At 38.5% G+C, this 19,550-nt stretch overlaps 1 protein-coding gene across 3 annotated transcripts in view; it reads right to left on the reverse strand.

Moving 5' to 3' along the window:
• Window positions 1-431: 431 nt before the first annotated feature.
• The window catches only part of PIWIL2 (piwi like RNA-mediated gene silencing 2), a 76,535-nt gene continuing 57,416 nt past the window's right edge, over window positions 432-19,550 (reverse strand). For all 3 annotated transcript variants that reach the window (XM_072796344.1, XM_072796343.1, XM_072796342.1), the window contains 3 exons: window positions 3,494-3,747; window positions 2,935-3,042; window positions 432-2,318 (listed from right to left, as the gene is read on the reverse strand). In XM_072796344.1, coding sequence (XP_072652445.1) covers window positions 2,162-2,318; window positions 2,935-3,042; window positions 3,494-3,747 — 519 coding nt within the window. In that variant the 3' untranslated portion in view covers window positions 432-2,161. The remainder of the gene's footprint in view (window positions 2,319-2,934; window positions 3,043-3,493; window positions 3,748-19,550) is intronic.

Genomic DNA, 19,550 nt, shown 5'->3' on the forward strand with positions numbered 1-19,550 from the left:
ATGAGTTCAAGAAGCACCAAATCATTTCAGAATGGAGTTTCTAAATAAACAGAAGGAGACGTAGTGGTGAAACAAGCAGCCAGGGTGCTTTTGGAAGGCATTTTTAAGGGTTACAGAAAGAAAAGCATTATTAAAAAAAGGGGGAAGGGAGAGGCCACTCTTGTAGGTGGCTCTCACATAGATAATAGAAACTGATGGGAAAAGAGATTTGAAAAACAAGACTGCACATAGACACATCCCTCAATTGTCCCAGAAGATAACTAGTGTCTTTTCTAAGAAATCTTACTATCAGGTCACAATGAAATTACCTTGCTACTAATACTACAGCTGCCATCTTGCATAATGAATAGTAAATTAATAATTGTAACAAGTGTTGCAGCTCTAGGAAGGCAAAGAACTATATATATCAACAGCACTATTTCAAACACAAATTCACATTTATACAAATTTGTTTTTATTTCCCAACCCACAGCTCAATCATTTCACATTAAGACTGAAAAACAAGGCAAGAAAACAGGAATAAAAAGTGAAGAAATATTTGTATTATATTCAAGCATTTGTCTTTTCTGATTATATAAGAGAAAATGAGTATTAGGAAATCCAACTTCAAAGGAGAAATTCAAAATGCTTCCAAAGAGAATCAGAAAGCTGATCTGTAAAGCCAGAGACCAGTGATCCAATTTGTTTGATTCAGTGGTTTTAGATTCCAGGTCTTAGCCTTACCCTTACTCTACCCTATGTCCTGTACTCCAAATGAAAACAGAAGTGCTCTTAAGGACTATCACACTCAAAGTTCTTCAACAGAACTTTGAAGCAAAGGCTGGGCACCGCAACAAACTGAAGACTTGCTTGGTTTTCTTCTTCTAAGGAGTTTTTAAAGCTAAAGTTTCTCTTCTCACAGACTGTCACATAAAATGGGAATTTCTTTGTCCCCTCCATGCCATCACACCAAAAAATAAATAAATAAAAATTCAAAAAGGGTAAATGAAACTGGCTTTTAAAACCAGCTAAAGAAAGTTAAAACTGAATTAACCCTAAAGGGGTTAGAAGATTTTAAAACAGGGAAAAGTAAACACAAAAAAATCCCACAGGCATAGTGACAACTTGCTAAGCTGAAATGCCTGGACTTTGGCAGGAGTGTCATGTTTTCCAAAGCTCACTTCTGGAAATCTTACGCTGGATTCAGAAAAATTCCTAACAAAATGAGCCAACAGTCAGGAATAGGTTATTGAGCAGGGGAAATCAATGATTCCATTTACAAACACATCAGCAAAGAGAGGCCTTCCTGGGAGGAAGGTTTGAGGAAGGTTCACATTCTGTCATGAACCTTTCTAGCTGCTGAATTTCACCATGTTCTCATTCTTAATTTAAAAGCTGAAGCTTATTAAAGATCAGTAATAGAGCAAGTGTGTGTCAGGGGTGAAGAGTGTAGGAAAAAATCAACATAGGGCACTGTAAAGCAACTAAAACATACAGAAAAAAACTTTATCTGACTTCTCTCAGGAGGCTAAGGAATGACTTAAAGGCCCCTTTCAAAATCTTCAAAGCCAACTTGTATCACAGGTGTCATAAACTCAATCCCCAGACAAGATTAGGTCAGAAGGGCCTGAATATGCCACCAGCTGGTTTTACTACGTGCCTTTCACACTTGCCAGTAATAGCAATATCTTGAAAACTTTGCCTCACAGGCCTTTTTATTACCTTTCTCAGTTGCCCAAATAAAGTAACTGTCTACTTTAAGAAACTTGGAATGACTTCGTTCATTATCACCTCTGGCGCCAGAAATGGTAACTGCTTAGTAAGCAGAACTTAGAAGGTGTAATTGTTGCTTCTGCAGGTCTCCACAGCTCATGTTGGCTGTGGAGGCTCTTAAAGGATCCCCCGTATTCACCCTTCCATCTATGCAGGTACAGTACTGCCTCCGTTTGCTCTACAAAGACCACAAGGCAATTTCCAGCTGACATTTAGAATGGAACTTATTTCTTGGTGCTATCAGGTATAAAAGGAAAAAAAAAAAAAGAAGAAAAGGCATCTTATTCTACTGGGTTGGTGAAAAAACCCCACCAACACAAAAACCATTTCCATCCCTGTTGCTCCTACAGGAGTACAGCTGAGTTCAAAACTCTAACCTCCCTAACCAGCCCACATCCTGGCCGTCCAGTCACAGGAAGAACAGGTTTTCGCACAACTGGATGGCTGGTTCATGATGCAAGATTTGTCCTGACAGGAAAGCAAGCTTGTGGGCATACTTGCAAGGAGCTGGAACTCTGATGGTGCCAGGCCAATTCCAGTACATGTGGCACAATTTGAAAGTCAACCTGTAGGCCAAGAAGAAAATACGATCCATATGACTCTCCATCTTCAATTTGGGAATGACTCTGAGTGTATGACACACAGCATACTTTAAAAAAAAACTGAGAGACTGAGAAAAACATGATGCAACTTTTGGGAATCATAATTTTTAAGTGGGATTATTTCTTTTCCACTATTTGTAAATCAAGAGGACATGGGTAATTTAGGTGCCCCCGTTTTTAGATCGAAACAAGATAAACACAGAAGAACTTTTTTTCCTCCCTCAAGAATAGGCTGCAGAAGAGTAAGTACCCTAGCACAGTACTGATATAATCTGAGCCCAAGGACATTGGGTCTCAAAACTGGCTGTATGTCATAATCATCCAGAGCAGTTTTTAAAATAAAATGCCTCAGAATGCTGGGGGTAAGGCTTGGGTGTCACTATTTTTTTTAAAGCTCTCCAAATAATTTTAATGTGCACAAGAAATACCAATCACTCTTGAAAAAGATACCATTATCAAGAAAGCCAAAAAGAAATTAAAAGGGAAAATATTCTGGAGGGCGGGGATTGACCCCATTTTAGCTAGCTGGCCAGAATTAATTACGAGAGAGAAAGAGTAAGTTATCTCTCGGTCAGTTTACCTCTGCATGTGATCAGGGCTCAGGTTTGCAGTGTTGAGAACACAGACGTAATGGGTAGGAATGCCACAACCTTGCCGTACATGATGAGCAAGAAGGTAGAAGTCCACCCTAGGAAGGAAAAAGTACAAAGGAATGATATGGTCAGATTTGGCTAAAGATAGCTGGAAAAGATCTTGGCGATCACTTTGGCTCCTTCACCTAAGGCTCAAAGAGGTCAAATGACTGGATCAAGGAAACACACAGACCACACCATGATTACAATGCAGGTTTCCAGACTCAATAGGTTATTTAAGAATGGTAGTAGAAACCACCAAATCTGCATGCATAGGCTTAAAAAAGCATGCATAACCTTAGGAAAAACGTGTGTTCAATATTTTATACCTAAGAAGTAAAGGATTTATTATTGGCTTTTTAATTGTTTTTGAAAATACTTTATAACAGTAAAATCTCTGAGGATTCCATTCCACATCTTTCCAGGCAACTTCCCCATTTCAATACCCAGGGAACAGATAACTCCTTCAACCTATTCTTACTAAAATATAATGTTTTCCCCACTTACCACTCACAGCTTGTTATGGTATGATCTACCACAGTCCCAGGGGAGGGAGTCACAAAGTGCTCAGTAGCAGCCAGGTACAGATTGGTGCTGATTTTCTTCTGAACTACAAATACTACCATCTTGGGCTGATAATTCTCAAAAGCTTCAAAACACTTCTGTAGCTGAGGAATCTCATAGTTGGCAACCGTCTTTAGTTGGCCATCAGACACTCCATCACGGTACACTACGATCTTCTCTGGGAGACAGTGGTTTACCTGCAACGACACCATGCTGAGGTGAACTGTGGGGCCTGGGACAATGACCCCTTAGGGAGAGGCTGACTCAGCACAGCCTGGAGATCTGGCAGCAGGGCCCAAACCCCCCAGAAGGGAAGAGGGGAAAGTTTCTAGTCATTTCCAGACTTCCTCAGGGTAGTAAAACAGAAATGCTACAGCAAAGGTGTTATAAAATATGAAAGCAAAAATAGGCCAGTGATGAGTCACATATATAATAAGGCACATAAATAGTATGAACGTTAAAAGGAATGGTAAGGAAATTATGGGGTGACTCCATCTTCCTTTGACTTGGATTTAACATGAATTACTGTCTAGGCAAAGAACAAGGTAAACTGTTAGAGAAATTCTAACACATGACTGCACATTCTACAGATCCACCATCTTCACATTTTTTGTGTACAAGCAACATCCAAAGTTGCTAATTAGTGAAAAGGTCCTTTACTAAATGTTATCCTATAATCAGGTATAATGTGAAACATTTTTAATTTAACTAATTAATTAGCAAAAAGTCATGGTAAATTGTCTATGGATCCAAATCAAATTTGCTAGTTTGGATCAGTTTGAATAATAATCTGTTTCCCGTTTAGAAAATATAATTATCTTCTAGCTGGGTTTGATTTCAATAGTTTAAGAGAATAAGATGCTCTATTTTAAACTAGAACTTCCCTGAAAAGTGCTTTAGTTTGTTTACTTATTTAGTTTTTATTTTTTTTATTTTTTTTTTAATTTTTATTTATTTATGATAGTCACAGAGAGAGAGAGAGAGAGAGAGAGGCAGAGACATAGGCAGAGGGAGAAGCAGGCTCCATGCACTGGGAGCCCGACGTGGGATTCGATCCCGGGTCTCCAGGATCGCGCCCTGGGCCAAAGGCAGGCGCCAAACCGCTGCGCCACCCAGGGATCCCACTTATTTAGTTTTTAAAGATTTTATTTATTTAGTCATGAGAGACACAGAGAGAGGCAGAGACATAGGCAGAGGAAGAAGCAGAATCCCTATAAGGAGCCCTATGTGGGACTCGATCCCAGATCCTGGGATCACACCCTGAACGGTGGGCACTCAACCGATGAGCCACCCAGGCATCCCAAAAGTGCTGTAGTTTAATTCACAGTAAGTGGCAGTTTGATTCTAATCCAGTTGTATAGGTTACTCACAATTTCTCCCCAAAACCTGAATTATTACTGAATTAAATACACACACACAATACATTCTTTTTTCCCCACACCACTCTTTATTCTTAAGTTTCAATTCAAAGAATACTTTTTTAAAATAATCATTTAGAATCTTTCTGGAGTTTAAATTCAGAATTTCAAATATTTCATAAATTTTTTAAAAACACCTCAAGTATGTCATTTACAAATGTGTGTATTCAACTTCACAGTCCAAAACTGAAATTATTGCTCCAGTTTGTACTACTCTTTTGTTTTTGTGTTGTCTTTGGCTGTCCAGCATCTATTCTACCTTTTTTAGTAAGAACATTTAGTTTCCTCCTACCCCCAGTAGGGTAAGTCTGCTAAGGACTATTAATTGAGGTGCCTTCCCCACGTCCAAGATTTTTCAGCACTCCTGATCTATGGGGCTAGATAATTCTCTTTTGCAGGGGCTGACACTATAGGATATTTAGCATTCCTGGCTACTCACTAGATGCCAGTAGTAATTGCCCTCAGTTGTAACTAAAAATTCCTCTAGACATTGCCCACTGGGAGGATAAAATTGCCCCTAGCTGAGAACCACTGCACTAACCAGAGGACATAAAGATAACTCAAGTAGTGCCAACATAAGGCTCCTCCTTGCTCTGAATCTTGAGCAGAGAATGAAAATCACTTGGATTTCAGTCCCTCTGTGGTAGTGTCTCTTTATGTCCTTGCTTCCGGAACTTTAGGAGCTAACCTGATTCCTGTCCATTTCCCAGTTTTATGGGGTTATTTTCAAGATTTTATTTATTTGAGAGAGAACGTACATGGGAGAGGAAGAGGGAGAGAGCACTGGCATGCGCCCTAGCACAAAACAGGCAGGCAGCTGGAAAGGGAGTAGACTTCCTGCTGATCAGGGAACCTGACCTGGGCTCAATCCCAGGACCCTAGGATCATGACTTGAGCTGAAGACAAATGTTTAACCGACTGTGCTACCCAGGTGCCTCATTTGCCAGCTTGATGCTAAACCTTCCCAGCAATCCTGAGACTCTCCATAATTGTATCAATTAATTCCTATTTTGCTAAAGTTAACACATTTCTGTGACTTCTCAAAGACCTTACTGATACACTGTGTTAAAAGGTGGATCCAAAAAAAAAAAAAAAGGTGGATACATGGGACACCTGGGTGGCTCAGTGGTACAGCGCCTGCCTTTGGCCCAGGGCATGACCCCAGGGTCCTGAGATGGGAGTCCTGCATCATGCTCCCTGCATGGAGCCTGCTTCTCCCTCTGCCTGTGTCTCTGCCTGTGTCTCTCATGGATAAATAAATAAAATCTTTTTAAAAAAATAAAAATAAATAAATAAAAGAGGGATACCACCAAGTTAGATCAAGGAGAAACTCAATTCCCAGATATGGAAACAGAGAGGAAGGGTCCTGGATGTGGGACTGACTCTGACTTTGTTCCTTGGCTATGCTCTTGAACACTTTCCTCGGTTGTAAAATGGAGATAAATAATCACCTTACCTTCTTAGCAGAGTTAAGAGGGATGAAGTAAAACATATATACAGTTGAACATTGAACATGAGCTTTAACTGTGTGGGTCCATTTATATATGATTTTTTTTCAATACAGTACTGTAAATGTTATTTTTTCTTCCTTACCATTTTTCTTAACATTTTCTTTTCTCTAGCAGAATGTGACACATTTAACATACAAAATATATGTTGTCTATATTATTGGTAAGGCTTCTGGTCAATGGCAGGCTATTAAGTTTTTGAGAAGTCAAAAGTTATATACAGATTTTTGACTACATGGGGGGCTGGTGCCTCTAACCTTGTGTTGTTCAATAGGCAACTACATTTATCTTTAAAAGCTATTGAGAACGAGCTAGATCAAGGAAATACAGATATTTCGAAGCAATGAGAAGGGACATAATGAGATCAATGGAGTGAAAAATAGAATCATATTCATCTGAAGTATTCACTGACATCACCTCTTTCTTTAAAATTTGCTAACCAACCACTGAGTGTAAGATACTATACTTGGCCCTATACAATCTGCCAACAAAAGTGAAAGACATGATTCCTGTCTTATCAAGGGGCTTAAAAATCTAATAATAGTTAACAATGGTAAGTTTTCTAGGTCATCTAATCCAGTATCCTCACTTCATAAATGATGATTATGATCTAGACAGGGAGCAGGATATAAAATAAATCACAATATTGAAACATAAATGTTAAATGCATATTACTAAAGCCACTTCAGTACTGTAAGAGTAAATACAGTAAATAAGTTCATGAGTACTCTGAGAGCAGGATAACACTTGTCTGATGTGGTACTGTTAGCAGTGACTATAATGGCAAGGATCAAGTAGGAAATCAGTATCTTCTGAGTCTGAGATGTTCTTTTAGGTATATCTCCATTCATTCACAGAACACTCAATGCCACTAAATGCAAGCAATTGTGCTCAGAATTTAAAAATTACTTTTATACCATCCAAATATTCATGGAACCCAAATTAAAACTGGAGAGACAGACACATAAAGTAAATGCTCAGGATAAATTATAAATAACATAACAAAGGGGTAAATAAAATACTGTAAGAACAGAAAAGTATAATGTACTTGTCATCTGGAGGGAGAAATGAACATTATGTCTCAGGAAAATGTATAATGAAGGATCAGCAGACAATTCAAGCAGCAAAGAAGGGTAAAAGGATTCCAGATAGAACACAGAACACAAGCAAAGGCTTAAATTATGGCTGGAGAAGGGGTAAGAAAACAACTAAGGTATAGCAGTAAGAAAACCACTATATGATCAGTCACACATTTGAAAAACTGCTCTGGCAACCATCTAAAAAACAGATCAAGGGCACCTGGGTGGCTCAGTCAGTTAAACATCTGCCTTTGGCTCAGGTCAAAAGGGTCCTGGGATTAACCCCCACATTAGGCTCTCTACTCAGTGTGGAACCTGCTTCTCCCTCTCCCTGCCCGCCCCCTACTTGTGCTCTCTCTCTCTCAAATAAATAAAATCTTTTTTTAAAAATTAAAAGTTAAAAAAATTAAAAACAGATCAGTGATGATTAAGAATGGGTATTAGGACTACATTACTTCCAGTTCAGGATGTCAAAAGACACCAAAAACCTTTATTCTTATGGTAACAAAAAAAAAATCAAAAGGTAAAAATCACACTTCCAGGGAGCCCTGTGTGGCTCAAGTTGGTTAAGCGTCCAACTCTTGGTTCTGGCTCAGGTCCTGATCTTGCAGTCACAGGACTGAGCCCCACATGGGCTCCATGATCCGCTTGGAGTCTGTTTCAGATGCTTTCTCCCTCTGGCCCTCTCCCTGCTCATGCATGTGTGTGCTCTCTTTCTCTCTAAAATAAATAAATAGATACATACATACATACATACATACATAAATAAATAAAATCTTTTTTTAAAAAAAATCACACTTCCATATGGGACTATCAAAGACCAGCCAATGCAAGAAAGCCTTGATAAACTGACTTGGACAAAAGCCTTCACAGATGAGCAGTGAATTTCTGAAACATCCAGGAGACAAATGCCAAGAGTGAGTGTGGGTAGCAGGAAGAGGAGGCCTAAAGCTGGAGAAATTTTATCAAAAACAGACCAGACTGACAGGATTCTGAGGAGATGGTGGAGGAGGAAGAACAAAGAATTTGTTCCCCACCCGCTCACCTCCAGATAACAAATGCACTAGCGGAATACACCTGATATAAACAGTTTTGGAATGCTAGAGTTTGTGGAAGGCTTACAACTTCCCAGGAAGACTTGGACAGTGAGAGCAGAAATAACCTGCAGCCCTATCTCCATGCTCACTGACACTGCTCAGTACTGTCCTACAGATACTGGGATCTGTGCTCTGATTGCTGCTTCTGATTACATGTGTGCAAACAGGCAGGGAGCTATTCTTGCTGCCATCTATCTCTCCAGCTAAATTGACTTCCAGAGGATTTAATGAGCAAGTGCCATCCTCCCCCATGCTCTTCATTTTTCTCTTTCTCCTTTTATGAGGGTCAGGCACTGAAGACTAGACATTCAAATACAATTGCATTTATGTCAAGACTCTGTGACAAATGCATGCCTAGACAAAAAGCCAAAAGAACCAAGGAGGCCTTAAGTCCCAGCACTCATAGCCTAGAGCAATCAAAAAGGAAAACTAACAAACAACAGCAAAGCCCTGAAGAAGGGGAAGAATCTGATTTCCAAAGTTACCACATCATTAGATTCAAATGTCCAGTTTTCAACAAAACTCACAATGCAAACAAACAGGAAAGCATGGCCCAAAGGAAAATATTAAATCAAGACAAACTGTTGCTGACAAAGACGTCATGGCAGTTATAATGACCAAAGGCCTTAAAACAATGATTTTAAAGATGCTCAAAGAACCAAAGAGAGATATGGACAAAGTAAACAAAAGTGGAAATATTAATAAAGAAAATACCTAAAAAGTAACTAAAAATAACTTCTAGAGTTGAAAAGCACAATAACTGAAATGAAAATTCACTACATGGATTCAAATCCAGAGCTGAACAAGCAGAAGGAAAAAAACCCAGCAAACTGGAAGTTTGTATAGTGGATATTATTGAGTCAAAGGAAAAAGACTGAAAAGAGAATAGTGCCTCAGGGACAATAGGACACCATCTAGCGGGACAACCTAAGTATCATGTGACTCCCAAGAGAACAGAGAGAATATCTGAAAAAATAATGGCTGACAACTTCCTAAATCTGATGAAAGACATGAATATAAACATTGAAGAAGCTCAATGACCTCCAAGTAAGATAAATTCAAAGAGAACCACATTGATGACACATGATCAAAATTTCAAAAGCCATAGACAGAATCCTGAAAATAAGAAAAAATCACCATACACACAAAATACTCAGTAAGATTATCAGCAAATTGATCATTAGAAATTCTGGTGACTAGAATGTAGTGAGCTGATATATTTCAAAGGGTAAGAGAGAAAAACTGTCACTCAAAACTTATACCAGCAAATTATTTCTTCAAAAAGTAAAGAAATTAAGACATTCCCAGATAAACAAAAGTTGAAAGAGTTTCTTGCCAAGAGGCATGTGATGTAAGAAATGCTCAAAGGAGTCCTGTAGTGTGAAATAAAAGAATACTTGACAGGGGCACCTGGGTGGCTCAGTCAGTTACGCATCTGTTTTTGGCTTGGGTCATGATCCTGGGATCCTGGGATGGAGCCCTGCATGACGCTCCCTGCAAAGCTTCTCCTCACCCCACCCCCCCCCCCACACACACACCCACCCCTTCCCCTGCCTGTTCTTTCTCTCTCTCAAATAAATATGAAAAAATAAAATAAAACAAAAGAATACCTGACAGCAATGTGTAGCCATGTGAAGAAATTAAGATTTCAATAAAGGTTAAGTATGATTTTAACAATTGTTGGTACGACATTTTAAATTTTTCTACATGATTTATGAAATTAGTAAATTTTTAAAAAGTATTACTCTAGAACTTAGTAAAGGGACACCTTGGGGGTGGCTCAGTGGTTGAGCATCTGCCTTTGGCTCACGTTGTGATCCTGGGGTTGTGAGGTCGAGTCCCCCATCGGGCTCCCATGGGGAGCCTACTTCTACCTCTGCCTATATCTCTGCCTCTCTCTTTGTGTCTCATGGATAAATACATAAAATATTTTTAAAAATAATAAAACCTTGTATTCTATCACTTTGGTTTGTAACTCCAAATCTTGCTTTTTACAAAATTTAAAGACCAGTGTATTTAAGAGGATTATCAGTCTAAATTTTGGGGCACATAATGTATAAAGATATATAATTTTATGATATTAACATCTAAAGAGGTAGAGATGGACCGGTAAAAGAACAGAATTTTTATATATTATTGGTGTTAAACTAATATACATTCAAATTAGAGTATTAGAACTTTAGGATGTTAAATGTAATCCCCATGTTAACTGCATGGAAAATAGCTACTGAGGGCATTTGGGTGACTCAGTCAGTTAAGTGTCTGCCATTGGCTCAGGTCATGATCTGGTTCTGGGATCCAGCTCCCCACATGGGAGCCTGCTTTTCCTTCGCCCTCTGCCACTCCCCCTACTTGTGTCTCTTATGCTCTGTCTCTTTCTGTCTCAAATAAAGATGTTTAAAGTTTTATTTGAGAGAGAGCCCACAAGCGGGGAATAGGGTCAGAGAGGGAGAAGCAGACTCTCTGCTGAGAGGGGAGCCCAATGTGAGGCTCGATCCCAGGACCCTGAGACCATGACTTGAGCTGAAGACAGATGCTCAACTGACTAAGCCACCCAGGTGCCCAATAAATGTTTTTTTAAAAAAGAAAACAGCTACTGAACATACACAAAAGGAAATGAGAGCACCCTCAACAAAATCAACACAAGGAGGTCCACACCAAGACACTTGAAAATTAAAATGGCAAAAAGCAGGACGCCTGGGTGGCTCAGTGGTTGAGCGTCTGCCTTTGCACAGGCCAAAAGTAGAGATAAAGATAGTAAAAGAAAAGAAAATAGTTACATTCACTGGAAACCACAAAACCCTATCAGCTTATTTTTCAGCAGAAACATTTCAGGTCAGAAGGAGTGGCATGATATAATCAAAGTACTGAAAGGAAAAAAATGTCTGTCCAAGAATTCTTTACCCAGCAAGGTTATCATTCAGAATAGAAGGAGATAGTTTCGCAAACAAAAGTTAAAGAAGTTCATCACCATTAGACCAGCATTATAAGAAATATTAAAGGAAATTCTTTTTTTTAAGTTTTATTTATTTATTCACGAGAGACAGAGAGAGAGAGGCAGAGACACAGGCAGAGGGAGAAGCAGGCTCCATGCAGGGAACCTGACGTGGGCCTCAATCCCGGGTCTCCAGGATCACACCCTGGGCTGACAGCAGTGCTAAACCGCTAAGCCACTGGGGCTGCCCGGGAAATTCTTTGAGTGAATAGAAAAAGCCATAACAGGAGTAAGAAAATTATGAAAGGAAAAAAATTTCAAAAGTAAATGCAAACACGTAAGTAGGAGATTAATCACTTATAAGACCTGTATAGAGGTTAAAGCACAAAAGCAGTAAAATAAATTATACCTATAAAAATCAGTCAAGGGAGTCATAAAATAAAAGAATGTAAAGTAGAATATATACATACACCATGGTTGGTGGGAGGAATAAAAATTTAGTGTTTCTAGAATGAGTTCAAACTTAAGCAACCCATAAGATGTTATATATGAACCTAACAGCAGCCACAAATCAAAAACCTTAATACACAAAAAATAAAGAAAATGGAATCCAGGTATATCACTAAAGAAGGCCATCAAACTATTAGGCAAAAGAGGAAGAGAAGGAAGAACAGAGAAGAACTATTAGAACAACCATAAAACAAGTAGGGGTGCCTGAGTGGCTCAGTTGGTTTCTGCTGAGAGCATGATCTCAGGACTGAGAGATCAGGTTCCACATGGAGTCTGCTTAAGACTGTCTCACTCCTCTTTTCCCCCCTCTGTTCCTCTCCCCACTTGAGTGCGAGCATGTGCGTGTTTTCTCTCTCTCTCTCAAATAAATAAATAAAATCTTTAAGACAACCATAAAACAAGTAACAAATGTTGGGCGTGTATACCTACCAATAATTAAATTTAAATGGACTAAATGCTCTCATAAAAAGACATAGGGTTATTGAATGGATAAAAAGCAAGACCCATGTATATGCTGCCTACAAGAAAATCACTTCAGATCTAAAGACACACACAGACAGAAAAGGGAGGGATGGAGAAACATTTATTAGGCAAATGGAAGTAAAAAATAAACCAAAAAAAAAAAAAAAAACCAGAGTAGCAATACTTGTATTAGACAAAATATACATTAAAAGAAAACCTGGGGCGGCCCAGGTGGCTCAGCAGTTTAGCACTGCCTTCAGCCCAGGGTGTGATCCCGGGGAACCGGGATCGAGTCCCACATTGGGCTCCCTGCGTGGAGCCTGCTTCTCCCTCTGCCTGTATCTCTGCCTCTCTCTCTCTCTCTGTGTCTCATAAATAAATAAAATATTAAAAAAGAAAAAAGAAAAAAAAAAAGAAAACCTGTAACAAGAAACAACATTACATAATGATGAAGGCAACAATCCAACAAGAGGATACAACAAATGTAAAAAGTTATATACCCAATATGGGAGCACTTGAATATAGAAAGTAACTATTAATAGACATAAAGGAAGAGATTCACAGTAATACAATAATAGGGGATTAGAAAGACATTTCATGCTCATGGATTGGAATAATATTTTTAAAAGTCTATACTATCCAAAGCAATCTACACATTTAGCACAATCCCTATCAAAATACCAACAGCATTATTCATAGAGCTAGAACAATCCTGAAAATTTGTATGGAACCACAATAGACTCCGAATAGCCAAAGCAACCTTAAAAAAGAAAAGCAAAGCTGGAGGCATCATGGGATGCCCAAGTGGCTCATTGGTTGAGTGTCTGCCTTTGGCTCAGGTCATGATTCTGGGGTCCTGGGATCAAGTCCCACATTGGGCTCCCTGCGGGAAGCCTGCCTCTCCCTTTGCCTATGTCTCTGCCTCTCTGTGTCCTTCCTGAATAAATAAATAAAATCTTAAAAAAAAAAAAAGTAGAGACATCACAATTCCAGACTATTATAAAGTAGTATCAGAACAGTATGGTACAGGCACAAAAATAGACACATAGATCAATACAACAGAAAAGAAAACCCAGAAATAAACCCACAACCATATGGTCAATTAATCTTTGAAAAAGCAGAAAAGAATATCCAATGGGAAAAGGACAGTCTCTTCAACAAACGCTGTTGGGAAAACTGGACAGCAACAAGCAAAACAAACAACCCAGACCACTTTCTTACACCATATGCAAAAACAGACTTGAAATGGATGACAGACTTGAATGTAAGACCTGAAACCATAAAAATCCTAGAAGAGAACATAGGCAGTAATATCTCTGACATCAACCATAGCAACTTTTTTCTAGATATGCCTCCTGACACAAGAAACAAAAACAAAAAAAAAAAAAGAAAGAAAGAAACTATTGGGACTGCACCATAATAAAAAGCTTCTGCAGGGATCCCTGGGTGGCGCAGCAGTTTGGCGCCTGCCTTTGGCCCAGGGCGCGATCCTGGAGACCCGGGATCGAATCCCACATCGGGCTCCCGGTGCTTGGAGCCTGCTTCTCCCTCTGCCTGTGTCTCTGCCTCTCTCTCTCTCTCCGTGTGACTATTATGAATAAATAAATTTAAAAAGAAAAAAAAATTAAAAAAAAAAAAAAAGCTTCTGCACAGTGAAGGAAAAATAATCAACAAAACTAAACGGCAATCTATGGAATGGGAGAGGATATTTGCAAGTGATATATCTGATAAGGAGTTAGTATCCAAAAATACATAAAGAACTTATAAAACTCAATATCCCCCAAATAATCCAATTAAAAAGGGACAGAATAGGGGTGTCTGGGTGGGTCAGTGGTTGAGTGTCTGCCTTTGGCTGAGGTCCTGATCCCAGGGTCATGGGACTGAGTCCCGCATCAGGCTCCCCACAGGGAGCCTACTTCTTCCTCTCGCTATGTCTCTACCCCTCTCTCTGGGTCTCTCATGAATAAATAAAATCTTTTTTAAAAATGGACAGAATAAAAAAAAAATGGACAGAATATATGAACAGACATTTTTCCAAAGACGACATACAGATGACCAAAAGACATATGAAAAGATGTCCATCATCACTTACTATTAAGGAAATACAAATCAAAACTACAATAAGCTATCACTTAATACCTGTCAGACTGGCTAAAATCAACAACACAAGATATAGGTGTTGGTGAAGAGGTGGAGAAAAAGGAATACTTGTGCACTGTTTGATGGGAATAAAAACTGGTGCAGCCACTGGGAAAAACAGTATGGAGGCTCCTCAAAAAATTAAAAACGGAACTACCCTACAATCCAGCAACTGCACTACTGGGTATTTACCCAAGAAATACAAAAATACTAAATCAATGGGATATATGCACCCCCTCTATGTTTATAGCACCCTTATTTATTATAGCCAATATATGGAAGCACCCCAAGTATCCATCAATTGATGAATGGATAAAAAAAATTGATGAATGGATAAAGAAGATGTGAAATAATGAAATTTATATTAATTTCTTTAAACTCAGCCATAGAAACATTTTTTTCTAGACAGGACTCCTCAGGCAAGGGAAACAAAAGCATAATTAAACTACTGGAACTAGAGCAAAATAAAAAGCCTTTGTACAGTGAGGGAAACCATCAAGAAAACCATCAAGAAAAGGGCAACCTACTAGAAAAGAGAATAGTAACTGATGATGGACATCTTAATCTCAAGGTCATGAGTTTAAGTCCCATGTTGGGCATGAAGCTGACTTAAAAAAAATGGGCAGAGGATCTAAATAAAATAGACATTTTTCCAAAAAAAGACATACAGATGGCCAACAAACATATGAAATGATGCTCAACATCACTAATCATCAGGGAAATGGAAATGAAAACCACAATGAGATACCACCTTACACCAGTCAGAATAGCTAAAATCAACAACACAAGAAATAACAAGTGATAGTGAAGATGTGGAGAAAAAGGAACCCTCATGCACTGTTGGTAGGAATGCAAAGCGGTGCAGCCACTGTGGAAAACAATATGGAGTTCTTCAAAAAATTAAAAAGAAAATTACCATATAACCCAGCAATTGCACTGCTGGATATTAATAAAAAGAAAGCAAAAACACTAACTTGAAAAGATATATGCACCCTTTTGCTTATGGAAGCATTATTTACAATAGCCAAGATACAGAATCTATCCAAATATCCACTGATACATAATGGATAAGGAAAATGTGATGTACACAGATACACGCGTGCGCGTGCGCACAGACACACACACGCCCATAGAGGAATATTACTCAGCTATAAAAACTGAGATCTTGCCATTTGCCAGAACATGACAGACCTAGATGGTATTATGCTAAGTGAAAAAAGTCAGAGAAAAATAAATTCCATATAATTTCACTCATATGTGGAATTTAAGAAAGCAAACGAATGGACAAAGGAGACAACAGACAAAAAAAAAAAACCCCACTTAAATACAGAATGCAAATTGGTGGTTGCCAGAGGGAAGGTGGGTGGGGAAAATGAGTGGAATAGAAAAAATGGATTAAGAATTCACTTGCCTTAATGAGCACTGCATGATGTGTAGAATTGTTGAATCATTATACTGTATACTTTAAACTAATATAACACTCTTAAACATACAATTAAAAAAGAAATGAGAAAGGAATTTAGCCATTTTACTACCAAAAAAATGATCAAAGAAGAAAATAGTAATACAGTAAATGGAAAACAAAAAAAGCTATAAGGCACATAGAAAACAATCAGCAAAAGGACAGAATTTCTCTCATTACTTTAAATGTAAATGGATTAAATTCTCCAATTAGAAAAAGACTGGCAGAATAGATTAAAAACACATGATCCAACTATATGCTGTCTACAGGAGACTCACTTTAGATCCAAAAACATATAGATTGAATGTGAAAGAGTAGGAAATGATATTCTGTGCAACAGTAATGAAAAGAAACTAGGGGGGCACCTGGGTGGCTCAGTCAGTTATTTTTATTTTTTTTTTAAGATTTTATTCATGAGAGACATAGAGAGAGAGTCAGAGACACAGGCAGAGGAAGATGCAGGCTCCACGCCCGACGTGGGACTGGATCCCAGGACCCAGGATCACGTCCTGAGCCAAAGGCAGATGCTCAACTGCTGAGCCACCCAGGCGTCCCGGCTCAGTCAGTTAAACATCTGACTCTTGATTTTGGCTCAGGTCATGATCTCAGGTTGTGAGATCAAGTCCTGTGTCAGGCTCTGTTGGGTGTGGAGCCTGCTTAAGATTCTCTCTCTCATCATCCCTCTGCCCCTTCTAAAAAAATAAAAGAGAGGAAGAAACTAGGAATGTCTATACGAGTATCAGACAAAATAGACTTTAAATCAGAAATAGTTATGAGACAAAAAACATCATACATTAATAAAAGGTTCCAAAACTGCAGGATGATGTAACAATTATAAACATTTATACAGCTGATAACAGAGCAACAATGTATGAAAATGACAGAATTGTGGGAAGAATTAGGGAAATGCAAATCAAAAGTACAATACACCATCTCACATCCGCCAGGATGACTAATAAAAATACACACACACACACACACACACACACACACAGAAAACTACTGGTAAGAAGGTGGAGATATTGGAGTCCTTGCACACTGTTAGTGGGATTCTTAAATGGTACAGCTGCTGTGGAATACAATGTGGCAGTTCTTAAAAAAATTAAAATAAGACTTACCATCTGATTGATCAATTCCATTTCTGGAGATATATACCCTACAGATTGCGTGAAGGACCTTGAACAGACGTTTGTACACTTGTATTCAATGCAGTATTATTCACAATAGCTAAAATGCAGAAGCAACGCAAGTATCCATAGACAGATGAATGGATAATCGTAATGTAACTATTACACATACAATGGAATATTATCCAGTCCTAAAAAAGGGAGAAAATTCTGCAATATACTACAACATGGGTGAACTTTGAGGATATTATGTTAAGTGAAATAAGTCAGTCACAAAAAGACAAATATTTTATGATTTCACTTACATGAGGTAGTTAGTAAAAAAAAAAATAGCAGAATGGTGATTGCTCAGAGGCTGGGTAAAGAGGAGAATGGAGATTTATTGTTTTGTTTTGTTTTTTTTTTTATTTTTTTTTTATTTATTTATTTATGATAGTCACAGAGAGAGAGAGAGAGAGAGGCAGAGACACAGGCAGAGGGAGAAGCAGGCTCCATGCACCGGGAGCCCGATGTGGGATTCGATTCCGGGTCTCCAGGATCGCGCCCTGGGCCAAAGGCAGGCGCCAAACCGCTGCGCCACCCAGGGATCCCAGATTTATTGTTTAATGTGTGCAGTGTTTCAGTTTTACAAGATGAAAAGAATTATGGAGAATGTGGTAGTGATGACTGTACATTATAAATGTATTTAAAACATCAACTGTATTAATTTAAAAATGGTAAGATGTTACATTTTATGTTATATTTATTTTACTCAATAAAAATAATTGGAAAAAAAAGAAAGAGGAGGTCAGGCAAAGTATGGGCAATTGTGAGTGCAGGAAGGGCAGGCTGATGTCTGGAAGATCCCTCCAAATAATAATCACTTGCTGGAGTTAGCACTCCACCCTACTTCTGCTCCCAATTCTGCTACAAAAAGAGAAGTGAAAGTAGAACTGAAAAGCAGAAAGAACCCATATTCACATATTCTATAGCTGCCTGCAAGTTTTCATTCCAAAGGCAATACTTGGCCCTCCTCTCTCTAAAGTCAATTACTAGTCAAAACCAGTCTAGTCCTACATAATCATTGCCACAGTCAGAACCACACCAGCAAAAGGGGTTGATTAGAGCAGAGTTCCAGCTTCTTAGGCTTGAACCAAATAACTGATGAACTTCACATCTGGTGATTACTCATGAGATATAAGGCTGTGGCAAGTGTCAAGAATTTTTTTTTTTTAAGTGTCAAGAATTTAACTTGGTTTTGATTTTCACACTTGAGTAGAAGGAAATGCTGGCACTCAGATGCAAAAACTGGGTTTCAGCAGCCCCTGAGATACCAAAGTGGAGAGGCCATGCAGATCGTTGAGGATAAATCTAGGAGCTCAGTGTGCAAGGACTCCTAGTATTGACTAGGGTGTATGTCCTCCAGGGTCCCATCTTTCCCTACCAGCAGTCCCTGGAACATTCTAGGGAGTCCATAAAGTAAAAAATATTTTTATACTGCTGCTACATTATCTGCCATATTCCCTGTAATTCTTTCATAAATATAGACTAGAATTTTCCAGAGAATAAATGATACGTAACATCACAAAAGAGTAAATGCAGAATATTTACTTGTATTTTGCTAACCCAAACATTAAAGCCTTTTGCAAAAATGTAAAACAATGGGTCTCTTCTCACTAAACTTTAGAAGTAGTTATCTTTAATTAAAAATGTTACTGGGGCACCTGGCTGGCAGAGACAGTAAAGCATGCAACTCTTGATCTCAGGATCATGAGTTTAAGTCCCGTGCTGGGTGTAAAGTTTACTTAAAAAATAAATAAAATAAAAACAAAAATATTATGCTATTAACATGTACTGAATCTGTACTTTTTGTTATCCTATTTTTTACTGAAATATAATTGACACAGGAAATTAGTTTTAGGTATACAACACATATTTATACATACTGCAAAATCATCACCAAAATCAATCTAGCTGATATACATCACCACATATAATTACAATTTTTTTTGTGATGAGAACTTTTAAGACCTACTCTGTTAGCAACTTTCAAATATACAACATATGGTATGATTTTTTTTTAAAGATTTTGTTTGTTTATTCATAGAGACACAGGGAGAGGGAGAGAGAGAGAGAGAGAGGCAGAGACACAGACTGAGGGAGAAGCAGGCTCCATGCAGGAAGCCTGACGTGGGACTCGATCCTGGAGACCCCCATGCTGCAGGCAGCACTAAACCGCTGCGCCACTGGGGTTGCCAACATATGGTATGATTAACTATAGTTG

This window comes from Canis lupus, chromosome 24, assembly GCF_048164855.1.
Source record: "Canis lupus baileyi chromosome 24, mCanLup2.hap1, whole genome shotgun sequence".
Taxonomy (NCBI): Eukaryota; Metazoa; Chordata; class Mammalia; order Carnivora; family Canidae; genus Canis; species Canis lupus.